Raw genomic sequence first — 21902 nt, 5'->3', positions numbered from 1 at the left:
GAAATTTTGTTCGAATAATGGAATGATAACATTGTGAAAATAAGTGTGAAAATATATGGCCTTTGATTAGCCGCTAGCTATATTGTGTAGTTATCAGTGTCATGAACATTGGTTGACAAGTGATAGCGAGCGAGGATCTTTCATTGTTACAAATTATTTGATGCATGAGTATACTCATATACATGATTGCTCCTCTGTTAGTATTTTGTAGTCATTATTGTCATTTTGACCTGTTCAGATGTATTTACGAACGAGGAGTTTAAATCAGATAAACTTGCAAATAATATATATTAAGAATAATTAAATGGTTAATGTGTTGAAGTTCCGCTAATTTCACTGTTAAGAATTATTTGATGCACAAGTACACTTACATACATGATTGGTCCTATGTGGGTATTTTGTAACCATTACTGTCATTTTGACCTGTTCAGATGTATTTGCGAACAAAGAGTTTAAATCAGAAAAAAATCACAAATAATATATATTAAGAACAAATTAACAGTAATTGTATTGAAGTGCCACTATTCATGTACACATATATACAAAAACATTGTAATTTACAACACCAATAGCTCTAAGGCTCACAAATGCAAGACCTGTTGCATTACAAATGCTTGTTCAGTTATACTCATGGTACAGTGTCTGCTGGCCACTGGGAGCAAGAGGCCTGTTGTTTGTAAATGTGACACTTTGAAATGGGAGACTGTTAAAATGAAAAGTTAACTTAATCATTAAGGTAACTTCATTTGAATTTTCTCCCATTTAACAGCATTCAGAAACATAATAATGTTCTCACACTCCAATATTGCATTGACAAGGGCTTTTATTTAAGAGTTAAATACCTCAGAGTTTCAGTTCTTCACCCCTGTGCCCCAGACTGCATCATAAATCTGACTGAGCACTGCTGATTTTCAGGCTCTGCTCTCTGCAATCTGATGGTAACAATCTAAAATAAAACAGCCTTTCCTTAACTTTAAAAGGAAAATGTGACCTTGTGCTTAGATAAAAAATAAACTCAAGGCTGCCAAATATGTGGGAGCTACTGGTATCTTGTGATTGACTGGTTGGGGCGCCTGCTTTAATGAATGGCTGGCGACCTAATATTTCAAGCAAAACTACTTATTTGAGAGTTAGGCCTGTGTCTAACATCCTTGAACTGTTAAGTACTTTCTGGGTGATATTTAAAAATGTAACTGGAGGGGTGAGGAATTTAATAAAATATGTTAAAAAAAAATATATATCAATTTGGCCCTTTGGTGCCAAGTAGTGCGACAATAAATTATGGCAGCAATCTCTTTAAATAAGAGCTCTGATAATAGCCTCTCTGATTATATCAGGACTCATTAAATAATAGGGTTTGAATTCTTGCAATTCCAGCATTTTGCCACCTTTCCACAAATCTACATACTGAGGCTGGAGGTAGTGTTAGGCGATAGTTCCAGGGATGGAATGCGCGTTGTTTTAAGGGTTTTCACCAGCTCTTCTCTAATCTTTTCCTACACTGAGAAAGGTTGGAAATTTACTCCTGACACTGGCAGAAATAAAACTTCTTCCATGGTGCTTCCATGGCACTGGTATAAGGGGATATATATTTTTGGTGCACTCTTATAATTTTATTTAAGGATTGGGCCCCTGATTAGGTCTTAAGTTAACCAAGACTTTTTTTTCATACAAGTCTCTCTCTCTCTCTTTCCATCTATAGACGGGCTTCACTGTAAGTGACAGTATTCTGCTCTTTCCAAGGAGCATATTGGTACACAAAGTTGTTTTGTTCAGTGCTAGAGACTTCTGTGGCATTGTGTGCTTTTTCAGACCAAAAATATTAGTGCTTTTTGCCAATGTTTGTTGTAATGACGAGGGACTGGCCCGCTCCCACAACAATAACGTTTTACAAAAACTATGTCAAAAAAAGACACGCATTGACAAAAGCAAAAGGATGACCACCAATGTCATACCTATTGGCTTTGCAGATGATTGTTTATTTTTTATTTTTCTCTCAATCTTGTTGAAAATGCAGTTTTGGACTTGTAGAACGCCTATTTCCACATTCCTGTCCTGCCGGCCCACAAACATTACTTGCAATTCATGGTAGATCACAAGCACTTTCAGTTTACTGTGCTCCCCTTCGGCCTTTCCAGCGCCCCTCGTGTGTTCACAAAAGTGATGGTAGTGGTTGCTGCTCATCTGCGCAGGTTAGGGGTTTTAGTCTTCCTCTACCTCAGCGACTGGCTGCTGAAGGCGAACTCGCCCCAGGCTGTCGTCTCCCACCTCCAGACTGCGGCAAACCTCCTGCACTCGCTGGGGTTCAATATAAATAAATGTGCCGAAGTCACACCTGGCTCCCTCTCGGATGCTCCCTTACATTGGAGCTGTTCTGGACACAGTGCAGTTTCAGGCTTATCCTCCTGAAAAGTGAGTCCAGGATATTTGTGCTATGATTCTGATGTTTCAGCTTCTATCCTGGATTTCGGTGAGAATAACTCTGAGGTTGCTGGGCCTCATGGTCTCCTGCATCTTGCTGGTCCAACATGGCAGATGACATATGCAGGCTCTGCAGTGGGACCTGAAGTTCCAGTGGGCGCAGCATCAGGGGAATCTCTCCGACATGGTCCAGGTCTTGGAGGGGACTGCATTAGATGTGCAGTGGTGGTTGCCGAATCCAGATTGGTTCAGCTGCAGATCTCTCTCCCTTCCCTAACCAGATCTCACAGTAGTGACAGATGCATCACTCCTGGGATGGGGCGGCAACATGGGAGAGGCGAAGATCAGAAGCTTCTGGTCTCCAGAGGAATCTGGTCTTCCTATCAACCTTTTGGAGCTTGGGCGATCCGACTTGCATTGAAAGCATTCCTTCCCTCTCTCAAAGGGAAAGTGGTGCAGGTGTTCACCAACAACACCACCGCCATGTGGTACTGCAACAAGCAGGGCAGAGTGGGTTTGTTGACCCTCTGTCAAAATGCTCTTCATCTCTGGACATGGCTGGAATGCCAGGGCATTTCCCTGGTGGTTCAACATCTGGCAGGCTCTCTGAACGCCAGATCAGACGAACTCAGCCGTCAATGCATAGTCGATCATGAATGGCGTCTCCATCCAGAGGTGGCACAAGATCTCTTTCAGCAGTGGGGAGAGTCTTGGTTAGAGTTTGGTTAGATCTGTTCACCTCTACAGAGAACGCACAGTGTCAGTTGTTTTGCACATTGGAGTTTCCAAGGCAGCACTCGCTCTGCAACACTTTTCTTCTCTAGTACAGCTCAAGCCTCCTTTACACCTTCCTGCCAATACTATTTCTTGCCATAGTTCTGAAGAAGATCAAGCATGCCCGGGCCCAAGTAATACTGGTGGCTCCGGACCTGGCACGAAGAGTCTGGTTTCCTGAGCAATTGGACATGGCTATCGATCCTCCGATCAGACTGCCCCTTAAGGAGGATTTCCTGTTGCAGCAGAAGGGGATGGTCCTTCACTCGAACCTGTCCAGTCTCTGCCTCCTTGTGTGGAGATTGTGCAGCAGCAGTTGACAGCTTTCGACCTTGCACCCAAAGTCTGTGATGTTATCTTGGCAGCCAGGCGTCCCTCCACCAAAACAGTTTATGCCTGTCGTTGGAACAAATTTGTGGCATGGTGTATCAACAAATATGTTGATCCCCTTTCTGCACCTCTCTCTTTCTCTCTTGCCCAGCAGGGCTCTTCTCTGGGCACCCTCAATGGTTATTTGTCTGCTATCTCTGCCTTTTTAAGGCTGCCAGACCAACCTTCTCTGTTCAAATCTCCCATTTTTGGGAGGTTCTTTAAAGGACTCACCCACATGTTCCCTCCTATCCCATTCAGAATGCCCCATTGGGATTTGAACTTGGTCCTCACATATCTCATATGTGCTCCTTTTGAGCCGCTCCACAACTGTCCCCTGTGGCTCTTGACTCTTAAAACTGCCTTTCTGATTGCCGTCACCTCTGCTTGAAGAGTGAGTGAGCTCTAGGCTCTCTCTTTGAAGCAACCATTTCTAGCTGTCCATCCTGACAATGTGATGCTTCCTTCCCAAAGTGGTGACACCTTTTCATGTAAGACAATTAATCACCTTGCCTACTTTTTACACACACCCCCATCCCTCTCATGAGGAGGAGAGACGCCACTGCCTGGATCCAAAAAGAGCATTGGCATTCAACCTCAATTGTACCAAAGATTTCCGGGTGGACGATCAACTCTTTGTGGGTTATGTGAATGTGAAGAAAGGAAGGGTGGTACAGAAGAGGACCATCTCGCAATGGGTAGTCCTCTGCATCAAGATGTGGTACGCTTCAGTGAAAAAGCAACCCGTGAGGGTGTGCGTGCTCATTCCACCAGAGCAACTGCTGCTACCACAGCATTAGCACGCGGAGTTCCAGTCCAGGATATCTGCCAGGCAGCGAAGTGAGCATACCTGCACATGTTCAGTAAACATTACTGCCTGGATAGTCAGGTCCACAGAGATGGTTACTTCGGCCATTCGGACTTGCAGGACTTTTTGATGTGATCTTAGTTTGCAACCCACCACTGGGGATGTTATTGCTCGAGTATCTATTCTAAAGTAAGGAATCTGCAACTAGAGATCTCTATCAGATGAACAAGTTACTTACCTTCGGTAACGATATATCTAATAGAGACATATTCTAGTTGCAAATTCCTTACTGACCCGCCCATCCTCCCCACCTGCGAACTGATTTCAAAGGACAGGAACTTCCCTTTAATGGCCCTAGTTTTGCTGCACCATTCTTAGTGTTCTTCGGGGCTCTGCGCTACTTGCATGGAAAGTTGTGAATAGAAACTGACATCAGCGCACCGGGGTGGCACCTATATATGACTGCGACATCATCGCGGCAACCACGATGCCTCCGGCACACTCAGAGTCGATCGACGATGCGCAGGAATACTGCTTGAAGAAAAATTTCTGGATCCAGTTTGACACCTGGGGGAAATTCTAAGGTAAGGAATCTGCAACTAGAATAGGTCTCTACCAGATATATTGTTACCGAAGGTAAGTAACTTGTTTGTCAGGAATGCTTGCACTGTTGATGGTTCTGATGTACCAGCTCATTTTTTATTTTTTTAATGTGTTTATTGAAGTTTTAACAACTTCATGGCAGGGCATTATCAGATAGATTAAAAAAACATATGGCCACACCCACTACCCCAGTCACAAAGTCATCCCACAGACAAAGTGGCATGCTACAACGTGACAGTCCCAATTTGTAAAAGCATCTAATACAGAAGAAATATCGGTAAGTTGCTTTGACATTTAGTTAGCCCAGTTAAGGCATTTTGCCACAGTTCTCATTTTAAAAGAATTCATCACTGATCCTTGGCTTGAGACCTGCAAGAGATTGATGGCACGAGATAGTCAGGTTAATGTGCCATATCAGCAAGTCTCTCTTCTCTCCTCCATATATATGTAGACGGTATATGTTACCATCAATGGGGGATACCTGCACACTTAAAGGTCTTTATTAAATATCTGTTTGGCCTACATGCATGAAATACACCATATATGGCCCCTATATATATTTCAGTCTGGCCTCTGTAGGCTAGTTGATGTCATAGATGTCTCTGAAAGACCATTGCATGGCGCTGCATCTTTCAGCTAATCTTATGTTTGGGTCTTCAGACCGCTTGTCCAGGCCCTGGCAATTTGACATTTCGCCATGACTTCTAACAATACTGAGACATTAGCAGGGCCAGCTTTAGGGCTGGTGGTGCCCTGAATGACAATCTTGTTTGGTGTCCACTCCATTACCTTCTCCTCGGATTCCCTCACAACCACCTGCAAAAGTGCCCCTCATCTCTCTATAGCCTTTCTCTGACATACATTTCATTTGTTTTAAAGGCTAGCAAAGGCTGGCTTTATTAATCCACTCAGCTCTCCACGTAAAATACAGATCTGTTCTATGCAGCAGGCGTATTAACCCTCTACTCTACTTTATGGCGAGTCAAAACTGCCACTAGACACAACTCGATCTCTCTCTAGAGCAGGAACTTTAATCGCAAGAGTTACCTTGACATTTTCATTGCTGCCTGAATGCTGGGTGCAGAAAGAACTCTGCAGTAGGTGCTTTTAAATCTTATGTTATTGCTAAACACAGCGACCCCCCAGGTCATCTATTTCCCTCCTGGTCGAAGCCCACCGCAGCCTCCGGCCCTGGACATTAGTGACATATCCCAGCACCATGATCCTGTTCTGCACTTTAGTGGGAAGGAAGTAAAAAGTCCGCACAACCCCGTCCCGCCCCCCAAACCTGTTAAAGGGTGGACATAACTATGCCAAGTGCAAGAAGTCAGGTGGGTCAGCAGAGCACTTGGAACAGCCAGACGCCTCGTGGGGTCAATGATGTGTAGCCTGGTTAGAGTATAGCAGAGAACATTGAATAAATTAAAATGTGTAAGCTTATGCGAATATTTTATTTATATTTAGTGCTTACCGCAGAATGTGCAAATAGGGGTGTAAATACACCTCTCCCAGATCGCCCTCCCAATGCGACTTGACTTTGCCGCAGAGGGGGATATTTGCCCCATGAACAATTTATAGACAGTTGCGTAACAAAGGTCCCCGCTCCAAGGGTCCCCTCAGCACAGTGCCCTGGCCTGAGAGCTCATGAGTGAGTTCGGGGGCGAGGGGTTCAAGTCTGATTACGCCACTGTTTATAAAGTTTGGGAGTTCACCCCTGAGTGGCTGTGGCAGAGAACATTTGGGTCAGTTAGGGGAATTCCTCAGGCTGCAAGAAGTGCCAGCACGTAATGACTATTGAAGTCTAAGAATGTGAAAATTTCCAGCCCACTAGTCGTGCCTGCATCAGTAAAACATGCAATCCATAGAAGCCTGCCACCGGGAACGAGGTGCGACGCTATGCACTTGGAGTTTTTAAGAAGAGAAAAAGTGGACGGGGACAGCGCAGGATCATCAGTGATGGGCATTTCTGGGGAATACACCTCCATCCTTCCTTGCCGTGCTAGCCGCAGCCCAACCTGCCCAGTGTGTCCCCTTGACTGTTTCTATAAGGTGATCTGGTTGCCAGCCCGGTGCACGGCTCCCGGCTTCCATCTTTCACCCTTCACCCGTTTTCGCTCAGTGGGTGGGTGGGGGCTGTGTTATCAGGCCCCATCCACTGACTGTGAAGCAACAACAAAAAAAACATGCATAGCAAGTCCTCCCGTGGGTACGTGTGCCCCCTGTGAGCCTCGAGTTTCCACCCCCGCATGCCAGCTTTCTTAATGATATTCGTATCTTACTTAGCATGTTTTTCCCAGGGGCGAGGTGGGTGTGTTGGTAAACACGTGTGGAAGTCCAGGCAGTGCTATGATATTAGCCAGTGCTGCTCTTGCGAATCCATCTTTTACCTGCACAGGACCTGCTCTTTCTTTAAGGAAAGCCTGGTGGGTTGCTGGAATGGAATGCTGTGCCTTTCCCAGATGTGTAAAGCTTGCCCTGCTGTCCAGGCCGTGCGTGTGGAAAGCGAGAGTCTGAGTCTGGCCCTGGCTGTGCCGTGTGGTGTCCTGGGTGGAGGTTTGCACAGCTCCTGCTCTGTGTGGGTGAAGCACGGACTGCTGCTCGGGGTTCACCAAGCTTGTCCCGCCCTCCCTAGCACTTCCGCCTTGGTTGCGAGGGTTGTATGCACTGCGGTTGGCTGGACTGTGCCTTCTGTGTGTATGTTCGTAAGGGCTCCTGCTGCACAGTTGCTCTCTGCTGGAGCGGCTGCATGTGTTTGAGAGTAACCCACTGTCTGTGCTGTTCCTCTCGTCCTTAGTCGTGTCTGCTGTCAGTGTGAGAGGCGTATCCTTGTTCTGCCCTTAGTGTGCATGTTCATTCTGTGTGGGAGTTAAGTTTGCTGTGCTGCTGAACTTGTATTTGTGTATGTTTTTTTTTTTTTTTTTTGGAAAACGTTAGCTGCCTGTTTGTCGGCGACTTCTTTCCCCCCTGTCGTCTTTGTCGTATCTGCCGTTAGTGTGACGGAAGCCCCCCTCTTAGGGCACCATCGCTATACATATTCAGCGTGTGAGGGAATCATGAACCGCTACTACATGTGACCTACCTGTTGTAACCGAGGGTGGGCTAGCACTTGTACGTCCCCATTTCGTGGGTGCGAAGTAAGCTTGATCTGTTGCTGTCTGTCACTAAGAGGGAACTCAGCTCTCAATCTATCGTTGTGTTATACTGTCCTCTAGCGACTGGGTAGGATATAGGCAGTGCATTTGTTATGCTTGTTTTATTTTTTTATGGACAATTTTCTTCTGAATCCGACAGTGCGTAGACATCAATCACTAAACTTAAAAACCGTAATGCAGGGTGACAGAAAGATAGCACGCAGAGCTAGAGATTAAAGTAACCCAAATTTGCCGAGACGGGTCGTTGGTGCCAGCAGCCGCCAGAGACCCCGAATCCTCAATGTGAGCTAGGAGGATGTCATTTGGAAGTGCTCTGAGCCCACGCGAGAAGTAATACTAAATTATATATTACATTTAAACAAGGTCATACAGAAACAATTGAAATACGTCTTGCTGGAGATCCCAAAAATCCTTAAGTTGACACTGACTTTTAGAGACAGAGTTAGAGGTGATGGGAGGCAGATGAGGAGACGGGTTTAGATAGAGAAATAGAATAGATAGAAATCAAATACAAAGTTCAGTTTCCATTTTGGGCTTGAAAAGTGGGGACCTTAGGCAATAGTCCATGCCCATGCCTCAAAAGATCTCTGATTCAGAGTTTGATGGACAGGGTACTCTGTCACAACGGTACCCTGTCCACCAAACTTTCAGCCCGCCCGCCCAGTTATGAGTCAGATGGGCCGCCAGGTGTACACCGACTTAGTAAAAGTTACCGTGGCGTAAACATGTTTTCGACGGCCCAAGACAGTATGGGCTGTTGTTGTTTTTTTTAATTGTCTTTCTCCACCACGAATATCGTGGTAGTGAGGTACAGTAAAAATTTAAAAAAAATACCCCACAACCATGGAAGAAAACCCATGGGGTTGGGGAAATTAGTTTTGTTAAACTTTTCTAAAACACTGCATAACGTGTGAGGCCCATATGCCTGGCTAACCCCTGTGAAGTACATTAAAGCAATATCTTGAACATTTATAGATGTAGACACCCAGACATTGTTATGCCATTTCCATACCAGTGGAGATGTAAAACACTGACGTGCACATATTTATTCTACAACTAGAGCCAGGTGGCGTATTTATGGTTGCCTGTTTCTGTTGAAAATCATGAAATGCTTAAGTATCTCCCTGGATGAGTATGTTTCCCATTTAGTCCTAACTGAGAACTAGCGTTAGTCTGCAGCACCAGCATTTCGGGCAGAGTCGGCACCCTGGGTGGAAAGAACTTTGGTATCTTCGCTACTGCTGGTGAATAAAATGAGGCAGCATGAAGCCCCTCTTGGGTTCAGGTCTTGGTAAACCATGAAATTAACATTTACATTCGTGCTTCACATTTTTAGGCACTGTTTGCGTTAAACCTTTAAAAAAAGTGTATTGCTGGTTCGCCTCATCTGATTTTGATTGTTTGATGTCTTTCACCCATTAGATATTCCTGTAGTTTTCTAAATGTCTTTGTAAGTTTTATTGTTTTGTTTTCTTGACTTTAAAAGTGTTGATAATGCTTGAATGGAACTCACATTTATCTGGGGAATTGCCCACTGCTTGTGGCAAAGATACTAGGTGCCGACAACCACCTCAGCTGCATTCTACTCAACACCTGCTCCATCCACAAACACGCAATTGAACTCTGGGACCTACTGACCTCAACCTCACCGGACATCGCCTTCCTCACCGAAACCTGGACAAACTCGGCCTCAGAACCCGACATAGCCATAGCCATCCCTGAAGGCTACAAAATCACCAGAAGAGATCGCACCAACAGACCAGGAGGAGGAATCGCCATAGTCCACAAAAGCACCATCAAAGTCTCAAGCAGCACCCATGACACCCTCAACCTCGCCGAGCACCTCCACTTCAAAATCCACATCAACGCCAACACCACCCTCAAAGGAACTCTGATCTACAGACCCCCGAGCCCCAGTTCTCAATTCTGCGACGCCATCTCCGACATCGTCAGTGCCAACGACCTCGACTCCACAGAATACATCCTCCTCGGCGACCTGAACTTCCACCTAGAAAACAACAACGACACCAACACCGCCAACCTGCTGGACAACCTCGGCCTCAAACAACTTGTCACTTCACCCACCCACTCCGCAGGCCACACACTCGATCCCGTCTTCTCAGCCAGCAACCACGTCTCCTTCAGCCACACCACCGAACTCAGCTGGACAGGCCACCGCTGCATCCACTTCTCCTACCAGAAACCAGTCACTCACCACCACCGCACACAACCCCCCCGATGCAACTGGAGCAAAATATCAACGGATCAATTGATTTCCACTCTCGCCCGGGCCCCACCCCTTGGGACCCCGGACCCCAACACAGCTGCCACCAACCTGCATCGCTGGATAGAAGACTGCACCAACACCCTCGCACCGCTCAAAAAAACCCCAAACACCCTCCACAGAATCAAGGCCAGCTGGTTCACCCCAGACCTACAGGAATCCAAACAGCTGTGTCGCAGAATGGAAAAAAACTGGCACCTTGAACCTACCAACTCCAACCACATTGCTTTCAAGGATGCCATACGCAAACATCACCAACTGATCCGCAGCACCAAAAAGACCCACTTCAAAAACCGCATTGACACCAACGCTTACAACAGTAAAGAGCTCTTCGGCATCATCAAAGAGCTCTCCACTTCCAGGACCTGCTCCAACGAACCCCCGCCATCACAGGAGTTCTGCAACTCAGTTGCAACCCACTTCCGTCGAAAGATAGAAGAAATCCACAACAGCTTCAACCCCCAGACCCACCAGCTGACTACAAACACCCACAAACCCAACGCCCCAAGCAACACCCACATCCTCCACACCTGGACCCCCGTCAACAAAGAAGACACCGCCAACACCATGGCTTCCATCCACTCCGGATCACCATGGGACCCCTGCCCACACCATATCTTCAATAAAGCAAGCATCATCATCGCTCCCCACCTCTGCAACACCATCCACAGCTCCTTTAAGTCAGCCACCCTCCCAGAAAGATGGAAGCACGCGGAAGTCAACGCCCTGCTGAAGAAGCCCAAGGCAGACCCAGACGACCCCAAGAACTACAGGCCAATCTCACTCCTCCCCTTCCCAGCCAAGGTCATCGAAAAAATCGTGAACAGCCAATTATCCCAGTTCCTGGAAGACAGCAAGGCACTCAACACCTCCCAATCCGGATTTCGCAAAAACCACAGCACCGAAGACCGCACTCATTGCTGCCACAGACGACATCAGGACCATGCTCGACGAAGGAGAAACAGCAGCACTCATCCTCCTGGACCTCTCCGCAGCCTTCGACACGGTATGTCATCACACTCTCCGCACACGCCTCCACAACGCTGGAATCCGCGACAAGGCACTCAACTGGATCTCGTCATTTCTCGCAGGCAGAACCCAGAGAGTCCTCCTTCCACAGTTCCTGTCAGAAGCCTCCAGAATCATCTGTGGCGTCCCCCAAGGATCATCGCTGAGCCCCACGCTCTTCAATGTTTACATGGCCCCACTTGCCAACATTGCACGAACCCACCACATCAACATAGTTTCCTACGCAGATGACACTCAGCTAATCCTCTCCCTCACGAAAGACCCTACAACTGCAAAGAACAACCTTCACAACTGACTTCACACCATCACCAGCTGGATGGAATCAAGCCGCTTCAAGTTAAACACAGACAGATCCTCATCTTTGGCGCCAACCCCTCAGCATGGAACGACTCCTGGTGGCCCACCTCCCTAGGATCCGCACCCTCACCCACCACCCACGCACGCAACCTGGGATTCATCTTGGACTCCACACGCAGCATGACTCAGCAGGTCAACGCCATCTCCTCTTCCTGCTACAACACTCTCCGCATGCTCCGCAAAATCTTCTTCAAGTGGATTCCCATCAAAACCAGGAAAACTGTCACCCACGCCCTGGTCAGCAGCCGATTGGACTTCAGAAATGCCCTATATGCAGGAACAACAACCAAACTCCAAACAAAGCTGCAAAGAATCCAGAACGCATCCGTCCGCCTCATTCTTGACATCCCACGCCGCAACCACATCTCCCCCCACCTCAGAGACCTACACTGCCTACCAGTATCAATGAGGATCACCTTCAACTCCTCATCCACGCACACAAAGCCCTCCACAACACAGGTCCAGCCTTCCTCAACGACAGACTCACCTTCCACACCCCAACCCGCAATCTTAGCTCTGCCAGCCTCGCCCTCGCCTCCGTCCCCCGCATCTGCCGCACCACCGCCGGAGGAAGATCCTTCTCTCACCTAGCCACCAAGACCTGGAACTCCCTACCACTCCACCTTCGCCAGACCCAAGACCTCTTGACATTCAGGAAACGCCTCAAGACATGGCTTTATGACCAGTAGCTTCCCCCTCTCCCCCAGCGCCTTGAGAACCTAACGGGTGAGTAGTGCGCTTTATAAATCCTTTGATTGATTGATTGAGGTATTGAGTAGAGATACTCCACGAACAGTGTTTTTGTCTAACCAGGGTGTACTTATTCTTTTGGTGAGAATACCCCCTTTCCAAATTAATTACTCACTTTCTGACACTCTTGAAGTGTAACTTTCCAGCATGTATACTAAGGTGCTGACTGGTGGCAGTTTGTGTATTTTGAGGAGGTGCAGCATATCTACATCTGAAAGATTGGGCATTCTAGCCCCCTTATAAAGTACATTGATCCCAGTACTGGGCATCACTTTTTCCACTCCAAGAATATGTTTTCACCTCCTCCATTATGTGTCCGTGTTAATGTGCACTTGTAAGTAACATGTGGGATGGCTGGCTGCCCACATAAAAAACAGGGTCAGCTTTATTTCTGAATCCTTGGTTTCCAAGCACATGCCTTGTTGCTTCTTCACTGTTGCTGTTTCTGTTGGTCTGCTGCCGCCGCGCGGTCCTGGGTGAGTGGGTAGACAGGAGGGCAGACTGGCATCCTCCCCTGGCTCTTTCCCTACATCCCTGCATCTCTCCCCAGCGTTTCCTACGGCTCCCTCCGGTTGGGAAGGGTCATCTGCCAGCCGCTGGTTGAGCTGCTGAGGAGGGGAGGAGCGCCGTGCGATAGGTGCGGTGAGTGTCACGGCTGAGCCGAGCCTGGGCAGTTGGGGAGGTCGCCCACACCCACAGAGGAGGGCGCTGTCGAGCCCCCGGACTCCAGAGACAAGTGGAGGGTGGCCCCAAAGGTAAATAAAGCATGCCGGAAGGTGTGAGCAGAGCTTCATCTCCCGACCTCATGTGAAGCTGAGGAGGGGGATTGTGGAGCGGAGGAGTGCGGAGTGTAGAGTGGTGGCCAGTTGGGTCACTGAGTCAGAGGCGATGGTAGGGAGGAGGGGTTGTTCCCTCCCAAGGGCAGCCTATACCTGAAAATACTCTGAGGAGGATATCAGGAAGACTCCAGGAGATTACTAGGAGGAAAGGTAGAGTCTCAGTGGGGTAATTGCCCGTTTGGAGTAAGTGACTTACCCCTCGTATTTTATGAGAGCCTGCAGATACAGCAGAGCCAGAAGTATCTGCAATATCTGCAGAAACCTGAGTGACTGGCAGTCTTCAAGTGGAGAAAATATAGCCCAACTGGCTGCTACCACTACCGTGCTCGTGCCCGCAACCTGTGAGTGAGAGACTCCCCTTTCCAATGGTACTTGTTCCAAGTGGATCCCTGTGAAGAAGGGTGATCCTCAAACAGGGATCCACCCCACTAGACACTATGGATTTTTTTGTGAACAGCCTCTTAGGCAAGGGCTGCTCCCAATATATGGGAATGAACTATGGCCATTTTCTGTCCCCCCTAGGGGCAAAATGGCCTTACTTTTAGGCCAGCCACATTTCTGTGATGGAAACCTGAAATCTGCAGAAATCCACAAAATTCCTACCACCCAGCATTGCCCCACTTCTGCCGATAAAAATGGTGTGCCACTTGTGTGGTTGGGGCCTAGTGTCAAAGACAGGAACATATCCAACCAAAGCAATTAGGAGCCCCCAAGCAAGGGCTCCTATTGCCTTTGGTTTGATAAGTTTTTGTCAATGGCAATAGGCCCAGCCAAGCAAGTGAGGTACAGTTTTTATCAGAAGACTTAGGAGAATGCTGGGTGGATGAATGTGTGTGGCTCTGTGGAGATTCCAGAACTTTCCATCACAGAAATTTGAGGAAAATGAGTTTTTTTAGTCGACGTTTGAGGTTTGCAAGGCATTCTGGTATGACAAACTGGCAAGAGCCACGCATGTCACCCCATCCTGGATTTCCCTAGGTGTCTAGTTTTCAAAAATGCCCATTTCTGCTAGGTTTCCTTTGGTGCTGGCTGAGCTAGAGCCCAAAATCCACAGCAAGGCACATTGCAGAAAAGGGGCCAGTTTTCAGTGGAAAAAATGTGATGTGTCCATGCTGCATTTTGAGCCATTTCCTGTTGCGTGCAATAGGCCTCCCACACAAGTGAGGTACCATTTTTATCCGGAGACTTACGAGAACGCTAGGTGGAAGGAAGTTAGTGGCTCTGTGCAGATTCCAGAACTTTCAATCACAGAAATGTGAGGATAATGTGTGTTTTTAGACAATTTTGGAAGTTTGCAAGTGAATCTGAGTAACAGAACCTGGTGAGAGCCACACAAGTCACCCCATCCTGGATACCCCTAGATGTCAAGTTTTAAAAACTGTACTGGTTTGCTAGGTTTCCATAGGTGCCGGTTGAGCAAGACCCAAAATCCACAGCTGGGCCCTTGGCGAAAAACAGGTCAGTTTTGTGTGGAAAAATTGACTGTATCCATGTTGCATTTTGGGCCATTAACTTTCGCGGGCATTAGGCCTACCCACACAAGTGAGGTACAATTTTTATCGGGAGGCTTGGGGGAATGCTGGGTGGAAGGAAGTTTGTGGCTCCCTTCAACTCCCAGAACTTTCCATTACAGACATATGAGGAAAATACGCATTTTTAGACAAAAATTGAGGTTTTCATGGGATTCTAGGTAAGAGAACCTGGTGAGAGCTACACAAGTCACCCCATCCTGGATTCCGCTAGGTGTCTAGTTTTTAAAATTTTACAGGTTTACTAGATTTCCCTAGGTGCTGGCTGAGCTAAAGCCCAAAACCCACAGGTAGGCACATTGCAAAAAAGAGGTACTTTTTCAGTGGAAAAATGTGATGTGTCCATGCTGCATTTTGGGCCATTTCCTGTCGCGGGCACTAGGCCTACCCACACAAGTGAAGTACCATTTTTATTGGGCAACTTGGGGGAAACACAAAATAGTAGTACAAGTGTTATTACCAATTGTCTTTCTCTGCATTTGTACGTTTCTGAATGTAAGACAGTGTGTAAAAAAAAAAAAACATTTTGAGCAACACCCGCAAATTCACTTGCTAGTATGGCTACCACAAGTCCAGAGATGTGTAACTAATCACTGCTTCAAAACTCTATATTTTGTGCCCATTTTGGAAATACAAAGGTTACTGTGACACCTATTTTTCACTCTTAATAGTTTTCCAAATGAATTGCTGTATACCCGGTACACAATGAAAAAACATTGCATGGTGCTGCTCAAGTATTGGCGCTGGGTACCTCAGGTCCTTGGTAAACCTCCATGCTCTATATATCCCCACAACCAGAAGGGTCCAGCAGACATAAAGGTATATTGGTTTTGGTAATCTGCAAAAGTTACAGATGAAAGCATAGACACAAAGGGCTGTTTTTGTCAACTCAATTTCAATATTTTTTATTTCTACTGTTACTTTCTATGGAAAAGCCCTGGAGGTTCTATACAAATGACCCCTTGCTGAATTCACAATTTTGTGTACATTTCAGAAATGTACAGCTTTCCGGGATCCACCAATGGTTTCACACTCGTTTCTACCACTAACTGGAAGGAGGTGAAAGCACAAAAAATAGGAAAAACGGGCTGGCTGTGCCCGAACTGTGTTGAAAAATGTGTTTTTCTGATTCAAGTCTGCCTGTTCCTGAATTCTGTGAAGATGGTGATTGTAGCACTGCAAACCCTTTGTTGATGCTATGAGCAGGGGAAAAACAGACACTTTCTTCTGCAGCACTTTTTCTAAATGTTTCCCCCAAAAACTAAATTCAGCTGTATTTTGGCTGTTTTCTAGGTCCCCTACTGGGGAATCCAGAAATTCTGGGTACCTTTAGAATCCCCGGGATGTTGAAGAAAAAGGACACAAATTTGCAATGGATACCTTATCTGGACATAAAGTTATGGGAGCGTAAGCATGACCTTCTTCAAATAGACTGAAAAAGGCTTAGCACGGAGGTGGGAGTGCTCGCAGTGAAGGGGGTCAAAATAGTCTTTCATGCAGTGCAGTGCAAGCTCTATAAAAGAGATGAAATGAATGCACCAAACAGCAAGTACCATGAGGTGAAAGGAAAATACTCCTCTAACCACAAGCAAAGCCTACTTTCAGTATATTTTAAAGAATATTTTAAAGAATTGGTAGCAATAGGGTGCAAACAGGAGTGGTGTTAAACCAGACCTAAAACAAGAATAAGCCTTTTTCTCCTTTGCACCCTAAGTTTGGACCCTCTCATAGAAGATTTGTCCCATCGCTCCTACACTTCAGAAAATAACTCAAACCCTTAATGTTCGCACTGCTTCTCCCTCCATCTGACTGACACCTTAATCCTCCGCTCTGTCAGTAGTGGAAATTGTATAAATTGTATAATCGTTGTCATTCACATACTGGTCTACTTGTAACTGTGATTAACCTTGTCTTATGTTTTCTTGCCTGCAGGGTTTGAACATCATCTTTAACGTAGCTCTGGCGTTCCTGAAAGTAAGTCGTCTCCCTTATCCACAATGTTGAATGTTTGTTCCTTAGAGACTGTGGTCTATGTGTTTTTTGTTGGAGGGGCCTTCACGTCCCATCTTTTGTGAAAGTATATGTGCTCCTGCTTGCTGATTGGTCTAGGCCAAGAATGTGTCCTTTTCTCTGTGAGGCACAACTGAAGGGTCAGCTTCTGGTAGCCAACATGACAGACTTACAGTGGTTGTTACAGCGGTTGTTACCATATGGAAGCTGTGTTAGTGTGCCCTTACGACTGCTTATTGGAACCGTGTGGTGCGCTATAACAAGTTAAAAATGTTTCTCCACAAACACACACTATATTCCCTCTTCGGCTGCTCTCTGTGCTGTCATATGTAAATACAACATTTTACATAAACTTTGGTACCATGTAAATTATGCACGTAAGGTTCCGGCCTGTCAGAAGTTTTTGTGTGGCTCAGGGCAGAAACTTTATGTGCGACCCCACTCTAGTTTTCATTCGAAGAAGCCAGGCCTCCATTTTCATTCTATAAATACATTTGATAGCTGAGCTCAGGGCCCTGAAAGGCAAGGGACCACAGAAAGGAGCCTTAGTTCCCTACCCCTGTGACAGCCCTCGAGCCTTAGGGCCAGATGTATCATTATTCACAATAGCGGTTACCTAATTGCGATTTTTAGCGAATCACAATTAAGTAATTGCTATTGGAATGTATGAAACTCCAGGAATTTCATACTGCGAGCTCACAAATGGACCTACCTCATAAATATTCATAAATATTCATGAGGTAGGTCGCAATTTGCAAGCTATTGCGAATGGCTACAATCACAGGGATGGTGGCCTGCTGGGCTCAGCAGACCACCATGTCTGAGATTGCTTTTCAATAAAGCAATCTTTTTATTGTTTTTAATGCAGCCCGTTTTCCTTAAAGGAAAATGGGATGTGTTTAAAAATGAAAAGTTTTCTTTTCATTTTTTAAGAGTAGGCAGTGGTCCGTGGGACCACTGCCTGCTCTTAAAAAACGTTTTTGCATGCATTTACAAAGGGGAAGGGTTTCCTTGGGGCCCCTTCCCCTTTGCGAATAGATTACCACCTACATGAAGTAGGTGGTAACTGCAATTGTTTAGCAACCGCATTCACGGTCACAAAACAATCATACATACCTCTGCGATTCGGTATTAGGAAGGGACGCCCTTGACACACCCCGTCCTAATACCGAATCGGTGTGTAGTCGCAAATCCAATTTGTGATTCGGTAACAAGTTATCGAATCGCAAATTGGAATTGTTACATACCAAAAAGCATTTTTGCGATAGCAAAAATGTTTGATACATCTGCCCCTTAGTTCCCTAAATTTATGACAGCCCTGGTAAGGTTCTTCAGTCTGTCACTAGATAGTGTGTGCACAACGTGCAACTTGCCCCCACAAGAATCATAGCAAGTTTGTGGTTTTCCAACATGTAGCCCTTTATTTACAATCCACACATTAAACTTAATTTAATTAAATCAGAACAAGATCCCACATGAAAGGTAGAAAGTCCATATAAGACTTTCACTTAAGCATTAAAACCAAGATACCACAAACCAGAAGCAGAAGGTTGTATTAGGTACAGAGACACATAAACTTTGCAATCAAACATAATCTAGAGAACTCATTGGCATGAAGACTACGGTCCACATTGTGCCAGCAGGCCCCAACTTGCACCATCCTCCAGGTTCTGTCCCGGGCATCCAAGCGCAAACCAGTAGAAGGCATTTGAAAATCAAACATTGATACACAACCTTCCCATCCCTCCATCCCAGAGGGTAGTAACAATCCCAGAGCACCCCATAGTGCCTCGGCCCTGCGGGGTACTTGATCACAGACGCAGCTCCCCAAAGTTCAAACCATGCATCTCGGGCAGGGCGAGAGAGTGTAGGACTACCAGAAGGTTAGTCCCACCTCCCCCCAGCCCTGTGCCCACACAAATAGCTCCCCGCCCAGGGGACAGTCCAGTCAAAGAGTCAGAATTCTTGTTATTCACTGCTGCTTTCATGCCATGTACCCTACCACAGGGTGAGGAACTTCTTGGCAAACTCGCCCTCTTCCCCAATGGCGCTGAGCGAGATCAGAAATGGCTCTTAAAATTGTCGGGATAAGCAGATCCTGACCCCTGTGGAACAGATAAATGCCATCACCATGAAACAACTACCCCCTGGCTGCCTGGATCAAATTGTGCTGTTCCATGCTCGAGGAGCCTGCCAATATCTTCAGGAGTGAATGATTACGTTTTTTCACAGAATCCTTAATAGCCCAGACTGTTTTCCTCCCCCCCCCCCCCAGGCCACACTAGCAGTGGAAACACTTCAGGCCATAAATGGCTGCCGATGGCACCCAATTCCTAATCCCTGACAGGGTGGAGAATAGTGCCTCCCTAACCTCTCGCCTACCCAGCAGGACTATCTCAGTACCTCCCATATGGATGACAGTAATATCCGGCGTAAGTATCCCACCTTTCTCAAGGGTGCGCAAGAAGTGATCAAATAGGTCTCCCAAAGTAAGCCTGCCAATACCCACCCAGTGGATGCCTACCTCCACCTGGGCCCTCTCAAGTCCAGAGTTGCGGAAATGTTAAGCCGCTCTGTGGATAAAAGAATGTCCGAATGCCCGCACCAGCACACATGAACCATCTTACACCCATCGGCTGAAAAAAGAAAGCAAAACGGTTACCGCAGCCCAGAGAGTGCCCCCAACCCTGTCTAGGAAGGGGAGGATGCACAAATCGCTCTTAAAATGCTGATCTCCATCTGCCAACCCTCATGATGACATCCGCTGATAAGCCCGGTGTGGCTGCCGCGGTGGCGGCTCCACTGCGGAAAGAGTGAGAGCTAAACTGCGAAGTCTCCTCGCCCAGAAGGGCCAAGGCACGCTTACATATATGTGTCAACTGGAAACAGGAATCTGTCCGCGTGTACAAGTAGCTTGGAACATCCCACCATAGGGCACACCCTCGGGCTCCTGGGTCAAGGTCACCGGGCAGTAAAGGGCCCCCAGGGCCGGGCTGACGTTCACCCAAGTCCCTTTCCCTCTAGGATCCGGCTTTGATCTCCTGACCTTTATCCGAAGACAGCCCCTGGACATGAGCACATCAGACAGCTCGATCCCAGTCCTCTTGCCTAATTTCGAAGAGGCTTATAAGTCGGAAGTCCTAAAAGCCCCAAAAAAGGCAAGTGAGTAGGCAAAGCTGAACAAGCTCAAAGCCCTCAAAGGGGGACAGGCAGATCTGATGTAACACTCCCACAATGCGCGCCAGCCTAGCTACATCGATGGGTCTCCTGTTGTCTTCCACAGTTGGGTTTAGGCATTCCCAACCCTTAATAGCCCTCCTTTCCCTGGGATCCTTAGTTGGTTCCATAGCTCCCCTTAACCCCTCTAAAAAGGCGATCGCTGATGGCTGTCTCCGCACTAAGTGCAGTGACTTACCACCCTTCTTCTGCCTCACCAAGAAATGTAGCACACGCACAGGCGTAAATCGCTTGGCCGCATCGGGCGAGCCAAGCCGAATGAAGAATTGTATACCCGCTAGGCAGACTCATACATACGTTTCATCTTGGAAGCCAGGGATGCCGCAATTAGGTGGGACAACGGGGCACCAAGCTTCCACAATTCCCTGGGGAAGTCTGACATATCCTCGTCCGCTTGCGACCACAGCACTCTGAACTCTGTCAACTTACAAGGAGACATAAAGCGTCAGCCACCGCATTATCTACCCCTGTGACATGCATTGCAAAAAATAGACATTATGCACAAGACAGGTGCTAAAGAGGGCCTTAAGTAAGTGCAACACAAAAGGACATTTTGAGCTCTTGTTGTTTATTGCCATCACTGCCAACATGCTGTCAGACCAAAACACAAGCCCGCTGTTGGCCAAAGTGGCCCCCATATCTTTAGGACTACTACAATGGGAAACAGCTCCAAGAAGGTAACATTGCAAGTGAGCCCAAAAGACAGCCATTCGCTCGGGCAAGGCTGCATGCACCAATGTTTGCCAAAAAGTGCCCCAAAGCTCACACTGCCAACTGTTTCCATGTACAGGGCCAGTTCCGCATTGGATTGTGTTGGCTGTTGCCACAAGAGAGTACCATTGAAGTGGTTCAGAAACTCCTTCTACATGAGCAGATCCACCCGGCCCTCAGAAATTAGTCTGGTGTGATGGTGTTGGCCTGGAGCCGTGCCATAGCCCTGGCAATGTTTTTTTAAAATGCTCTCGCCATGGGTATCACGGTGAAGGCGAAGTTCAGCTGCCCCACCAACACCTGCAGCTGAATGTAGGGTGACCTTCCTTACTGCCATGCATGTGTCAATGGAGGCCTTGAATGCCGAGACCTTATCTAGTGAGAGCCTACAGACCCCAGCTACAGAATCTAATTCTGTGCCCAGGAAAGTTATACAAGTAGAGGGGCCCTTAGTTTTGTCCTCTAACGGCACCCAGAAGGCCCACGCTAAGTGTTGGAAGCCCAGCAGGGCCTTCCCACACGCCAGGGAATCAGGAGGACCCATAAACAGGAAGTAATCTAAATAGTGAACTACTCCATCCGTGGCCACCAAATCCTTCACTGCCCATTCTAGGCCCATGCTGAAGATCTCAAACACGGAACAGGCAATGGAACACCCCATGGGCATGCAGAGTTGGACATAAAATTGTCCCTAGAAGGTAAAACCAAGCAAGCGTGTGTCCTCCGGGTGCACTGACAGGAGGCGGAAGGCAGACTTCATGTCAAACTTGGCCATCAGAGCCCCTCTCCCCAGCCTCTGCAGTTTGCGGAGTGCTTCAACCAATATAGTATAGCACACAGCATGGTGCATATATCTTGAGCTAGACCGGCATTGACCAAGGACCCTGGTGGGAATGACAAATTGTGAATGAGACGGAATTTACCAGGCTCCTTCTTAGGGACCAGACGTAGTGGTGAGCTTTCCAAGGCTGGGGATGGGGAAGACTTGAAGGGGCCAGCAACCCTCCCTGCTCGTACCTCCTTTATGAT

At 47.1% G+C, this 21902-nt stretch overlaps 1 protein-coding gene across 5 annotated transcripts in view; it reads left to right on the top strand.

The window, feature by feature from the left end:
- RABGAP1L (RAB GTPase activating protein 1 like) overlaps nt 1-21902 on the top strand; it is a 1234468-nt gene that overhangs the window by 912758 nt on the left and 299808 nt on the right. For all 5 annotated transcript variants that reach the window (XM_069231590.1, XM_069231591.1, XM_069231592.1 and 2 more), the window contains one exon: nt 16848-16889. In XM_069231590.1, the coding sequence (XP_069087691.1) occupies nt 16848-16889 (42 nt within the window). The remainder of the gene's footprint in view (nt 1-16847; nt 16890-21902) is intronic.

This window comes from Pleurodeles waltl, chromosome 4_2, assembly GCF_031143425.1.
Source record: "Pleurodeles waltl isolate 20211129_DDA chromosome 4_2, aPleWal1.hap1.20221129, whole genome shotgun sequence".
Classification (NCBI taxonomy): Eukaryota; Metazoa; Chordata; class Amphibia; order Caudata; family Salamandridae; genus Pleurodeles; species Pleurodeles waltl.
This window is presented reverse-complemented; position numbering and strand designations above follow the sequence as displayed.